The following is an 11,197-nucleotide window of genomic DNA, read 5'->3' as shown; positions in this document are numbered from 1 at the left end:
TAATGCCTTTCATGACCCCTCATGAATGAGCCTGTCAAACTATTGAAAGAACCATGTGGTGCTTTATGTAAACATTTTGTTTTGTAACTTTAAAAGAAAGAAAGAAAGAAAGAAAAGAAATGTTTGATGAACTGCAGTACACTTGCACAGAAGATGATGCAGTATATTTCAGCCCACAAAGGAGTTTCTTTACACAAAAGGCAAACAAATGTTGTTATACTTTATTCATGTCAACCATTGACAAGTTGCGTTTACATGAACCTTCAAGGACTAGTAGAGCAGAATGATTGTGCAAACTTTCAAGGCAACTCAATGTTCTATCTAATGCTCAGACCTTAAAGAATGAGTTATGAAAATTGCATTGTATTATCTCAGGTGAAAAGAAATCTAAAAATGTCTTCGCTCTAAAAAAAAAACAGCAAGAAGCTACCCAAGCTATATCATTTCTAAAGGCTCGTTCACACCCAGAATGATAGCTATAAAAACGATATTAGCATCCACACCAATGGACGATTTTGTTCTGTTTATTCTTTGTCGTCTGCCGCTATAAGCGCTCAAGCTCTTTAAAGCAGGGTGGATTCTGATTGGCTGTCAATGTTTTTATTGCGCATCAGCTGGAAAAATCGTTCTGAAAGCAATTCCAATGATATTGTTTCTCTGTGCCGTTATCGTTATAGTTGAGGTGTGGACTCTACTATTCTTTTATATTTAGAACGATTTTTAGAACTATATCTTAATCATTGTCATTAACTATAAATATGACTTTAATATATCTATATTAGCGTGCACCAGCAGACAACATTGTTCTGTTTATTTTAAGCGCGCGCTGCAGTTTTGTCGTCTGCCGCTTTAAATGCTCAAGTTCTTAAAGCAGGATGGATTCTGATTGGCTGGCTGGTTTTTATCGTTCATCAGCTGGAACAAATCGTTCTGAAAGTGATTCAACCGATATTGTTTCTCTGTGCTGCTATAGTTGTGGTGTGGACTCTGCTATTCTTTTACATTTAAAACTATTTTTAAATCTAAATCTTTATTGTTTGATTCTGATTGGCTGTCAATGTTTCTCTGTGCCTTTATCGTTATAGTTGCGTTGTGGACGTTTTTTTAAAACTATATCTTGTCATTATAGTTATCGTCCCTGATGTGAACGGGCCTTAACTCCAGGTTAGTGGCCGTGGCTGTGCTCATGCGGTTCTGTTTTGACCTCTTCGACCTTCATGCTGCTGAAACAAGGGTACTCTTCTAAAAAGAGGTTATAGGAGGCGATCAGTTCCTTCCAGTAGCTCTTTTTACCGTAAACCAGCACGAACGCGCTGACCGTGGTGTAGACGCTGGCAAAGAGAATGGTCAGTGCGAGCGTGTTCTGCCTCATCAGCACCACCGTCATCTGTGTGTAGATGTCCACGGCCACGAAGCAAATGTACACGACCACCAGGCTCAGGGTCATCTTGATGACCCGCATCTGCGTGCCTAACTTGGGCCCGTGGGCTCCGTTGCTGCTGGCCTTCATCTCCAGAAGATGTTTTGCCAGGTGGTATGAGATCGAAATGCTGCATTTGACCATCACAATGCCCGGAATGATGTCGGAGATGATCACGTAGTAGAAGACGTAGGCGAGCCCGGTCGTATCGGTGGGCATGATGGACCCGCAATCGCCAAATTCAGTGCTTGTGCCGTTGTAATAAGTGAGAACGCTCAGCAAGGGAACGCAATTGGCGAAGCCGCTCACGAAGATGAGCGCCAGGACGGTGTGGACATGCTTGACGATGGCCTCCTGGATGCGTGTGTAGCAGTGGACGGGCTCCATCACCAGCTTTGTGCCGTAGTAGAAGGTCAGGAACGCCGTGCTCCAGAATATGATGAGCTTCAAGCTGAAGATGAGCACCAGCAGGATGGCCGCCATCAAGCTGATTCGGCACACGGTGTCGATCACGTCTATCGTCTGCCATAAGTAAGTGAGAACCTGCTGGGAGATGCTGGCCAGGGCGATGGCTGTGATGATGAAGTCGGCAGGGTTGAGCTTGTGCTTCTTCCGGTAGCTTCTGTGGGTGACCAGAAGGAGGTACATGTTGAAGAAGATGGTGAGAATTGCCAAGGAGCCGGTCAGCAGCCAGGCCACGAGTTTGTCCACAGATGACAGCATGATTGATGATGGTCAGATCGATGGTCTCAACATACACAAAGGAAAGAAAAGAAGATCTCTTTAAAATATATTCAATGAGATTATGGGCCCTATCATACACCCGGCGCAATGCGACGCCAGACGCAAGGGTTTTTTGCTAGTTTCAGCCCGACGCAGTTATCATTTTAACGTCCTGCGCCACATTTAAATAGCAAATGCATTTGCGCCAATCTGTTCGCCCTAAAACTGAACAAAAAATAATGAATATAGCTAAATATATATATTTTAAGGAAAACAAACTAATAAAATGACAAACTAAAATAAAAATGAAAACTGAAAAGATAAAAAGATAAAACATTAATAAATATTATTTTATATACATATATATATATATATATATATATATATATATATATATATATATATATATGTGTGTGTGTGTGTGTGTGTGTGTGTGTGTATGTAAAAGTGTTATTAGTAAGCCCGTTGCCTTAGAATTAGGTAAATAAACTTGATGCTTAATTAAAAAAAGATAAGTTATGTGAACTTGACAATTCCACATTAGTTAATTTTTCTGAGTAAGTATGAAGTTTATTTACTTAATAATTTTAAGGCAATGGGTTTCCTCAATTTTTTTTAAAGTTAAGTCGACTGACTGATCATAGCTCTATTCTCAGACTAATTTTTATTTATTTCTACAGACAACATTGATGCATAAATGAATGAACATGTATATTTTCTGTTTTCTTTTATTGCTAACTAAAATATAAACTTAAAATTGAAAAACGAAAATTATAAATGTTGGCAACTTGGCAACTCACTGAAATAAAAGGTTTAAGCTGAAATACTAAAAGTAAATTACTAAATAAAAAGAAAGAAAGAAAAAAATATTAAAAGACAAAAGTCAAAACAAAAATAATAAAATAATACTGGCCTCAAACAGTAAAGATACTAAAGCACTCAAACGTCAAAATCAGCTTTTTGATGCTTTCATATTTTGCTATGTTCTCTTACTGTACAACAGCTATTGACTAATTTGTGTGCTTTTATTTCTTTAGAGAATAAACAAAGGAGAATCATCTGACACAACATTGATAAATAAATACATATGAACACAAATGTTTTCCCTGTGAACATGCGCACACATACAGTAAGAGTTATGATTCCTTCAGAAATAGTATTTCATTACCTTGTTTGGAGTTCTCAAATATTTTCCTTCACGTTCACTGTGCTTGAGCTCCTCGTGCATTTAGGGGATAAAAATACCAGAAAATGATGTTCTGTTGTCATGGCAAAATGCATTTTCTTTTTAAAGGAATAGTAAATGATAGGGAGAAAATTGAAAGTGAATTGCTAAGGTTGGTGCTGCAAGCACTTGACAACAGACAAGTGACTTTTATGCACAAGATTTGAAGGACAATTTTCATATGCTGACAGTAACCATATTTAAAGCAGTGTATTTTATGGCACAGAAGCATGACTAGTCATTCTATCCACTATAGCTGACCAGACACTGCGGTTTAATTCAAATGGCATTGGGGGCTGGTGGGCTTTTAGTTTCGGGTTTTATGCTTCAGTATTCATTCAGCCAGATTAATTTCCTTTCATATGCAAAGCTTTATGTTGTCCGACACAATTTCACATTTGGTAACGACAATCTGTGTTTACTTTGATGATTACAGCATTTATATAATCCAGTTAATGAGCATAATTAAGGGCCACAAGTTATTTTCTTAGATGGGGGAAAAAAGAAATCTCTCTTTTTTACACTAAAAACAAGAGATTGTGTTAAATAATTCATACTAAGAGGAAGTAGATGGACAAATACAGTATAGGGACCAAAAGTGATGGGATGTTTTTAATGAGCTATATATTTATGAAATATATATATATATATATATATATATATATATATATATATATATATATATATATATATATATATATATATGAAATATATATATATATATATATATATATATATATATATATATATATAATTTATATATTAAATATAACATTATTATATATATTTATTATTTATATATTATTATATCATATTAAATATGAGGGAAGAACAAAGGAATAAACTTGGTATTTATCTGACAAAGTTATTTGGCAAAAAAGGGGTAAACTTAAGCTAGACATTTTATTTTGCTATGCAATTCAATTCTGCCACATCCGAACATCTCATAAAACACAAAAGCAGTAATGGGTATTAATAATAAATCATTATGCATTCATGTAGATCCATACAAAAGTGATTTAATTTGACAAACACAGTTATTTTTTAATAAGAGACTAAATTTTCATGCCCTCATCATATAAGTCTGGATAAAATATTTGATATACCTTTTCTAAAGATTAAATGAAGTAAAATCTAACTGACATCAGAGGTTGACTTTTTTTTTACATTTATTTCTAACAAGGCTATAAGAACTGAGATTTAATACAGCCTATATTAATCGTTGTTTCTATGCCATATGTTGAAAGGCACCTGCACAAACCTGCTGTTCTCATTATGAAGTCATATTGTATAATTATTCAGATTTGCTCAATGTAAATCGAAGCCAAATCCTGAGGTGGACAAACTGCTTTGCCTGCACCCGTCCTTCCTGTGCTAATGCACTCAGAGGTTTTATTTGACTAGCACACATCCCACCGAGACTCATAATGAGAAGATCCAGTCCTCATTCACAAGACAAATACAGCTCTCCTGGCATTCATATGCACGAGTCACGACGCACATTAATTGTGATATTGCTGTATAACATGCAGGTGATAAAATGGCCACGTAAGCATGTTGCTTTTGAAGAACTTTGGTGCTTTCTTGTTAATTTTGTTCAAAACATTCAAACACATCCAGCAGGCCTTGCCTTGAGCCAAACGTCTTCTCATTTCCTCTGCTTCTCGTCTGATACTGAGAATACTTACACGACTGATATTTTACCCACAGATCCAGCAGGAAAAAGCATCAGATTACCAGGAGAACCTAAGATATTCTGTTTGTGCATCTCATAAACCATGTAGGCTGTAATGGGTATTAAATAATAAATCATAGTGCATTCATGTAGATCCATACAAAAGTGATTTAATGGGCTTTATGCACAGCTGCACTACTTCCTGAACTTCAGCCAGCTCTTTGTTTCCTGTCTGCCATTATTGGACAAACTGATTAATCCAGGTGTGTCTGATTATTGTTACTGAGGTCAGGCACACCTGGATTAATCAGTTTGTCCAATAATGGTAGACAGGAAACAAAGAGCTGGCTAAAGTTCAGGAAGTAGTGCAGCTGTGCATAAAGCCCATTGGAAAAACACACAGCTACACCTACGTTTGAATAAAATACAGTGGTAGAACAAGTATTTGGTCCACTGCCGATTTGCAGGTTTTCCTACTTACAAAGCATGTAGAGGTCTGTAATTTGTATCATAGGTACACTTCAACTTCAACTGTGAGAGATGGAATCTTAAACAAAAATCCAGAAAATCACATTGTATGATTTTTAAATAATTATTTTGCATTTTATTGCATGACATAAGTATTTGATCACCTACCAACCAGTAAGAATTCCGGCTCTCACAGACCTGTTAGTTTTTCTTTAAGAAGCCCTCCTGTTCTCCACTCATTACCTGTATTAACTGCACCGGTTTGAACTCGTTACCTGTATAAAAGACACCTGTCCACACACTCAATCAAACAGACTCCAACCTCTCCACAATGGCTAAGACCAGAGAGCTGTGTAAGGACATCAGGGATAAAATTGTAGACCTGCACAAGGCTGGGATGGGCTACAGGACAATAGGCAAGCAGCTTGGTGAGAAGGCAACAACTGTTGGCGCAATTATTAGAAAATAGAAGAAGTTCAAGATGACTCTCAATCTCCCTCGGTCTGGGGCACCATGCAAGATCTCACCTCGTGGGGCATCAATGATCATGAGGAAGGTGAGGGATCAGCCCAGAACTACACGGCAGGACCTGGTCAATGACCTGAAGAGAGCTGGGACCGCAGTCTCAAAGAAAACCATTAGTAACACACTTCGCCGTCATGGATTAAAATCCTGCAGCGCACACAAGCCAGCGCATGTCCAGGCCTGTCTGAAGTTTGCCAATGACCATCTGGATGATCCAGAGGAGGACTGGGAGAAGGTCATGTGGTCTGATGAGACAAAAATAGAGCTTTTTGGTCTAAACTCCACTCGCCGTGTTAGGAGGATGAGTACAACAACCCCAAGAACACCATCCCAACCGTGAAGCATGGAGGTGGAAACATCATTCTTTGGGGATGCTTTTCTGAAAAGGAGACAGGACGACTGCACCGTATTGAGGGGAGGATGGATGGGGCCATGTATCGTGAGATCTTGGCCAACAACCTCCTTCCCTCAGTAAGAGCATTGAAGATGGGTCGTGGCTGGGTCTTCCAGCATGACAACGACCCGAAACACACAGCCAGGGCAACTAAGGAGTGGCTCCGTAAGAAGCATCTCAAGGTCCTGGAGTGGCCTAGCCCGTCTCCAGACCTGAACCCAATAGAACATCTTTGGAGAGAGCTGAAAGTCCGTATTGCCCAGCGACAGCCCCGAAACCTGAAGGATCTGGAGAAGGTCTGTATCCCTGCTGCAGTGTGTGCAAACCGGTCAAGAACTACAGGAAACATGTGATCTCTGTAATTGCAAACAAAGGTTTCTATACCAAATATTAAGTTCTGCTTTTCTGATGTATCAAATACTTATGTCATGCAATAAAATGCAAATTAATTACTTAAAAATCATACAATGTGATTTTCTGGATTTTTGATTTAGATTCCATCACTCACAGTTGAAGAGTACCTATGATAAAAATTACAGACTTCTGCATGCTTTGTAAGTGGAAAACCTGCCAAATCGGCAGTGTATCAAATACTTGTTCTCCCCACTGTAAATGGTACATTTTCACGCCCTCGTCATATATGTCTTTATACAATTTTTTTTTTTACTTTTTTAAAAGATGGAATCAAGTAAAGTCAAGTCTCTTTTTTGTGTTTTATACAAAACAGATAATTTCAAAGCAGCTTTAAAGTGATAAACAGGAAAGTAATGATTTAGAAATGCAAACAGAATTCGATTAAAGAAAACAGTATAATCATATGAATTAGTCACTTAGTTTTCCTTCATTTGAATTAACTTTTAAAACTTTAAACTAAGCACAGGGTTAATTTAAGTAATTTCACTCTCTTCATTTGTGTGGGTGTTCACTTCTGAAAACACACTGTAGGATATATTCCATTTCTTTCATTATTTTCATTATTTTCTTTCAAAGTTGATAGCCACTGTCAGCCCTCACTATAACTCTTTATTTTCATCGTGTTCTAGCTACAATATTTTGTTAAAATACTTTATTTATTGTAAGGCTCGAACACACTTCTTTTGTCACATACTGTCTTTCGCCTACCGTATAGTATGTGATTTCGGATGCAGCAATATAGAGTTCAAATGCCCAAGAACAGAAATGAGCCATAAAACAACAGATGATGAGATAAAACCTGATCCATCAGAGCATTAATAAACTCATAATGGACAGGGTGATCAACAATGTCATTTCTGTTAGGAAACCATTACTTTGGGCTTTTTGCACTTATTGGAAACAGTCATGCTTTATGAAAGGCACTTGAGTCATTCTACTGGATTGAAATCAGTTTTTAGACAGTCACTAGAAATGGTCTTGGTGAATCACTACAGTTGAAGTTCTGTAACTCATCCTGAAGTGTTTGTGCTACAGACATGAATGGTGACACAAATCATACCATAAAGTGTTCTGGGTTTTTTCAAAGCAGTGATTCACCCTTTTTCTTTTCTTTTCTTTTTTTTTTTACTGGCGGCTAATAAAACAGAAAAAAAACAAAAAAACAATAGATGCACATTGAAGAGACCTGAGCCAATTCCCAGAATATGAGGCTTAAAGGATGCTTTAAAATAACCACCTATAATAGTAATGTGCAAACAGACTCAAAACACCTTAGCAACCGAAGAACCATCCTGGCAACCAATCAGAATAGCCATGATTTTGCACTCACATTTTCTTCAGAAAATCTATGGTGTAAAAACAATGGTTTGCAAGGAAAATCTTTCTGCTCTCTTATTTAAGGATAGGCCTATTGGTTTCTGTGAATCAGAATATTGATTTTTCATGCCTGATGAACCTTGGCAAGGAAAGGAAAATCTTGTTCACTTTGTGCAATTAAATGTGAATTCATCTGCATGCAGTCTGTCACAAAGATGAACACACTGTGTAGCAATGTGTCCCTGAAACACGGTGTGTAAATGCACTAATTTAATTTCAAATATCTTTTCATGTCTTTCTGCCACTCGCTTCTTATTGTCCATCCCTTACAGTCCAGACCCATTATCTCATAATCAGGGGTTATTGGTCTAACAATTCTGAGAGAAAAGTGGAAAAGAAGAAATGGATTGGAGGCGAAAGGGCACTGAGAGGGTGAGGTGATGGAGGATGGTGCACTGCCTCCAGGGGGCGCTCTTGCACAGCGCTCTCGCTGTCATACAGTGATTGACCTGAAGATGCAAATAAAACAGAGCAAACAATTTCCTTCCCATCATCTCTCAATCAGCAGATTTGAACTGAACGCTTGTCAGTGCAGGTGCATCACAAGGGAAAAACAGTTTAGAAAACAACGTATTAGAAATGGAGGACTTTACCAATTCAACCACCACCATGCAAACTGCAGAATAAAATCATATATAAATATTTAACAAATCAAAATTATTGCAGCACAAAAAAAGCATTTAATATAAATTAGAAGTCATTATTTTGTTGATGTCTTGTCATTGAACACAAGCCCGTCACTGGCACGGCAATTCATTTTCATTTAAATCAGTCTGAGGTAAACTTAAAGGTATAGCAGAGGATGTTTTACTTCCTGGTGGGTAGTCTAAACTATTGGTCCTCCTAATTGTCAATCATTCTGGTGAATCAATCAAACTTTTCAAAAAGTGGAGAGGGCGGGTCTTATCTAAAATTTGGAAAGATCCTCCGCTATACCTTTAAGGCTGGAATACACTACATGACTTTTAAAATTGGAACAGATTTTAAAACACAGCATCATACACTTGCTGAAAAACTGAGGATCACACACTAGATTTTCAAGTAATTCCGAACACAACAGAAACATGCCCTTGTTGCTATGAGCCACATGACAAATGAAAACAATATGCTTTCTAAAATCAGCTCAAGATGTTTAAAAGTGACATGAAATGGAAGTTGCGATCGTCTTTTCTTCCCTATTATGACGCATGTCTGTTTGAAACGGCATTTTAAACAAGGAAAAAATGTAGGGCGGGACTTCATTTTCTCCATGGGGAACTGATTGGATGGTTGTGGTTTGCTATTGGTCATTCTCATGTGAGTGACAGGCGTGTGTCTTGGTGGAGGGTGGGACTATATTCTCCACAACTGACTGCAAATTGCCATTCAGATCTGTCCTTATTTAGTTAACAATGCCCAACTTCCTACAATCCAATCAACTCCAGCGGACGAAAATCCCAGTCCAGTCCAGTCTAGTCCAGTCCTTGATTTATTTCTCAATGCAGAAGCCGTTTTACTCAAATACACGTCACAATAGGGAAGAAAAGACTATCACAACTTCTGTTTCATGCTGACTTTAAAGATTATGAGAGCACAAGAATAATGTAAGACACACTCCATATATAATTGTTGGTTTGTACACTGTGCAAAATTTGTCTGTTGTACCATGTCACTCTGCTTTTGCATCATAATCATACACTGTTCGTTCGTTGGCCAGAAGAGAACTGTCCTCCGACTGAGCCTGGTTTCTCCCAAGGTTTTTTTTCTCCATTCTGTCCCCTGATGGAGTTTTGGTTCCTTGCCACTGTCGCCTTTTTTCACCTTTGTTGCCATTGGCTTTTGTCTTGCTTAGTTGGGGACATTGAATTTAATATTCAACAACATTATTGATCTGCCTGCATTGACACCATTATATGAGAACTGAACTGAGCTGGACAATGAGATCACGTTTTTCTCCAGAGCGGCTATATTTATATATGATCTAAATTAATAACCTTTTTACAGCAAAAATGAAACATCACTGAACTTACTTCAGCTGGACTGTGACACTATTTTGTTCTGGAAACAAACTTTGTTGCATTATTTTCCAATTATCTCTGTAAAGCTGCTTTGAAACTATCACTAACTACTGTATTGTAAAAAGCGCTATATAAATAAACGTGACTTAACTTGACTTGCTTTTCAGCATTGATACCACAAGCAATGCTTATACCGTAAGCGTTGCATTATTTTTTAGATTAGTGGTTAATTCTTCCAGGTTTTTTTTCTTCACTCCTAACACCTACTGTATGAAGTTGGGTTCCTTCTGGCTTCAAGTGGTGCTCACTGTAGAGACACATGATGTCCAGCTCCACCTCTCTGGACGTCATGGGAGGAGCTTGATCTTGTATATTTCCACCTCTGTGGATCTGATGGGTGGAGGGATAGAGTTATGGGCAGGGTTAGGTGTGTTTGGACCTTCTCCAGCCATTATGCCATTAAGCTGGACTTGACAGTGAGAACCACTCTTTGGCTTTCTCACTCGGGGTTTACAGAAAAATACTCTACGGCATAATTTTTATGTAATTGAACTTCCAAATGAGGACCTCGCAGAATTTGAGGCATTATTTTTTTTCTGTAAAGATGCTTTGTTTGAAATATTGTCCATTGTGAGAAGCGTTATAAATAAAATTGACTTGAGAGGCTGGACTTAATCTCTTCAGCAAGAACAGATTTCTGCCCCATGTGTCACAGCTCAGACCGATTTCGCTCTTTTTGAACACAAAAAACAAACAAACAAACAAACAAAATTCTGTGCAATCTGATGCTTGAAACTACTCTGATGATAGGAAAATTCATTAAATAATTTGCATATGGGTCCGGGGGCATGATTTATTCAGTAATAATCATTTTTTTATATATTACATTTCATAAATTTAATTTAAATAAAAATAACTATTTATAGGCTAATTCATTAATCAAAACAGCCCTAGTAAACATCAACCACTCAGATGAAAC

At 37.7% G+C, this 11,197-nt stretch overlaps 1 protein-coding gene across 1 annotated transcript; it reads right to left on the bottom strand.

Moving 5' to 3' along the window:
- Positions 1 to 1,132: 1,132 nt before the first annotated feature.
- tas2r202 (taste receptor, type 2, member 202) lies at positions 1,133 to 3,942 on the bottom strand. Its single transcript, XM_082187898.1, has 2 exons — positions 3,312 to 3,942; positions 1,133 to 2,168 (listed from the first exon to the last, which is right to left on the bottom strand). Exon 2 carries the CDS (start codon positions 2,141 to 2,143, stop codon positions 1,166 to 1,168), a length of 978 nt encoding a protein of 325 aa, XP_082044024.1. The 5' UTR covers positions 2,144 to 2,168; positions 3,312 to 3,942; the 3' UTR covers positions 1,133 to 1,165.
- Positions 3,943 to 11,197: the final 7,255 nt, after the last annotated feature.

This window comes from Leuciscus leuciscus, assembly GCF_965113295.1.
Source record: "Leuciscus leuciscus genome assembly, chromosome: 13".
NCBI classification, from domain to species: Eukaryota; Metazoa; Chordata; class Actinopteri; order Cypriniformes; family Leuciscidae; genus Leuciscus; species Leuciscus leuciscus.
This window is presented reverse-complemented; position numbering and strand designations above follow the sequence as displayed.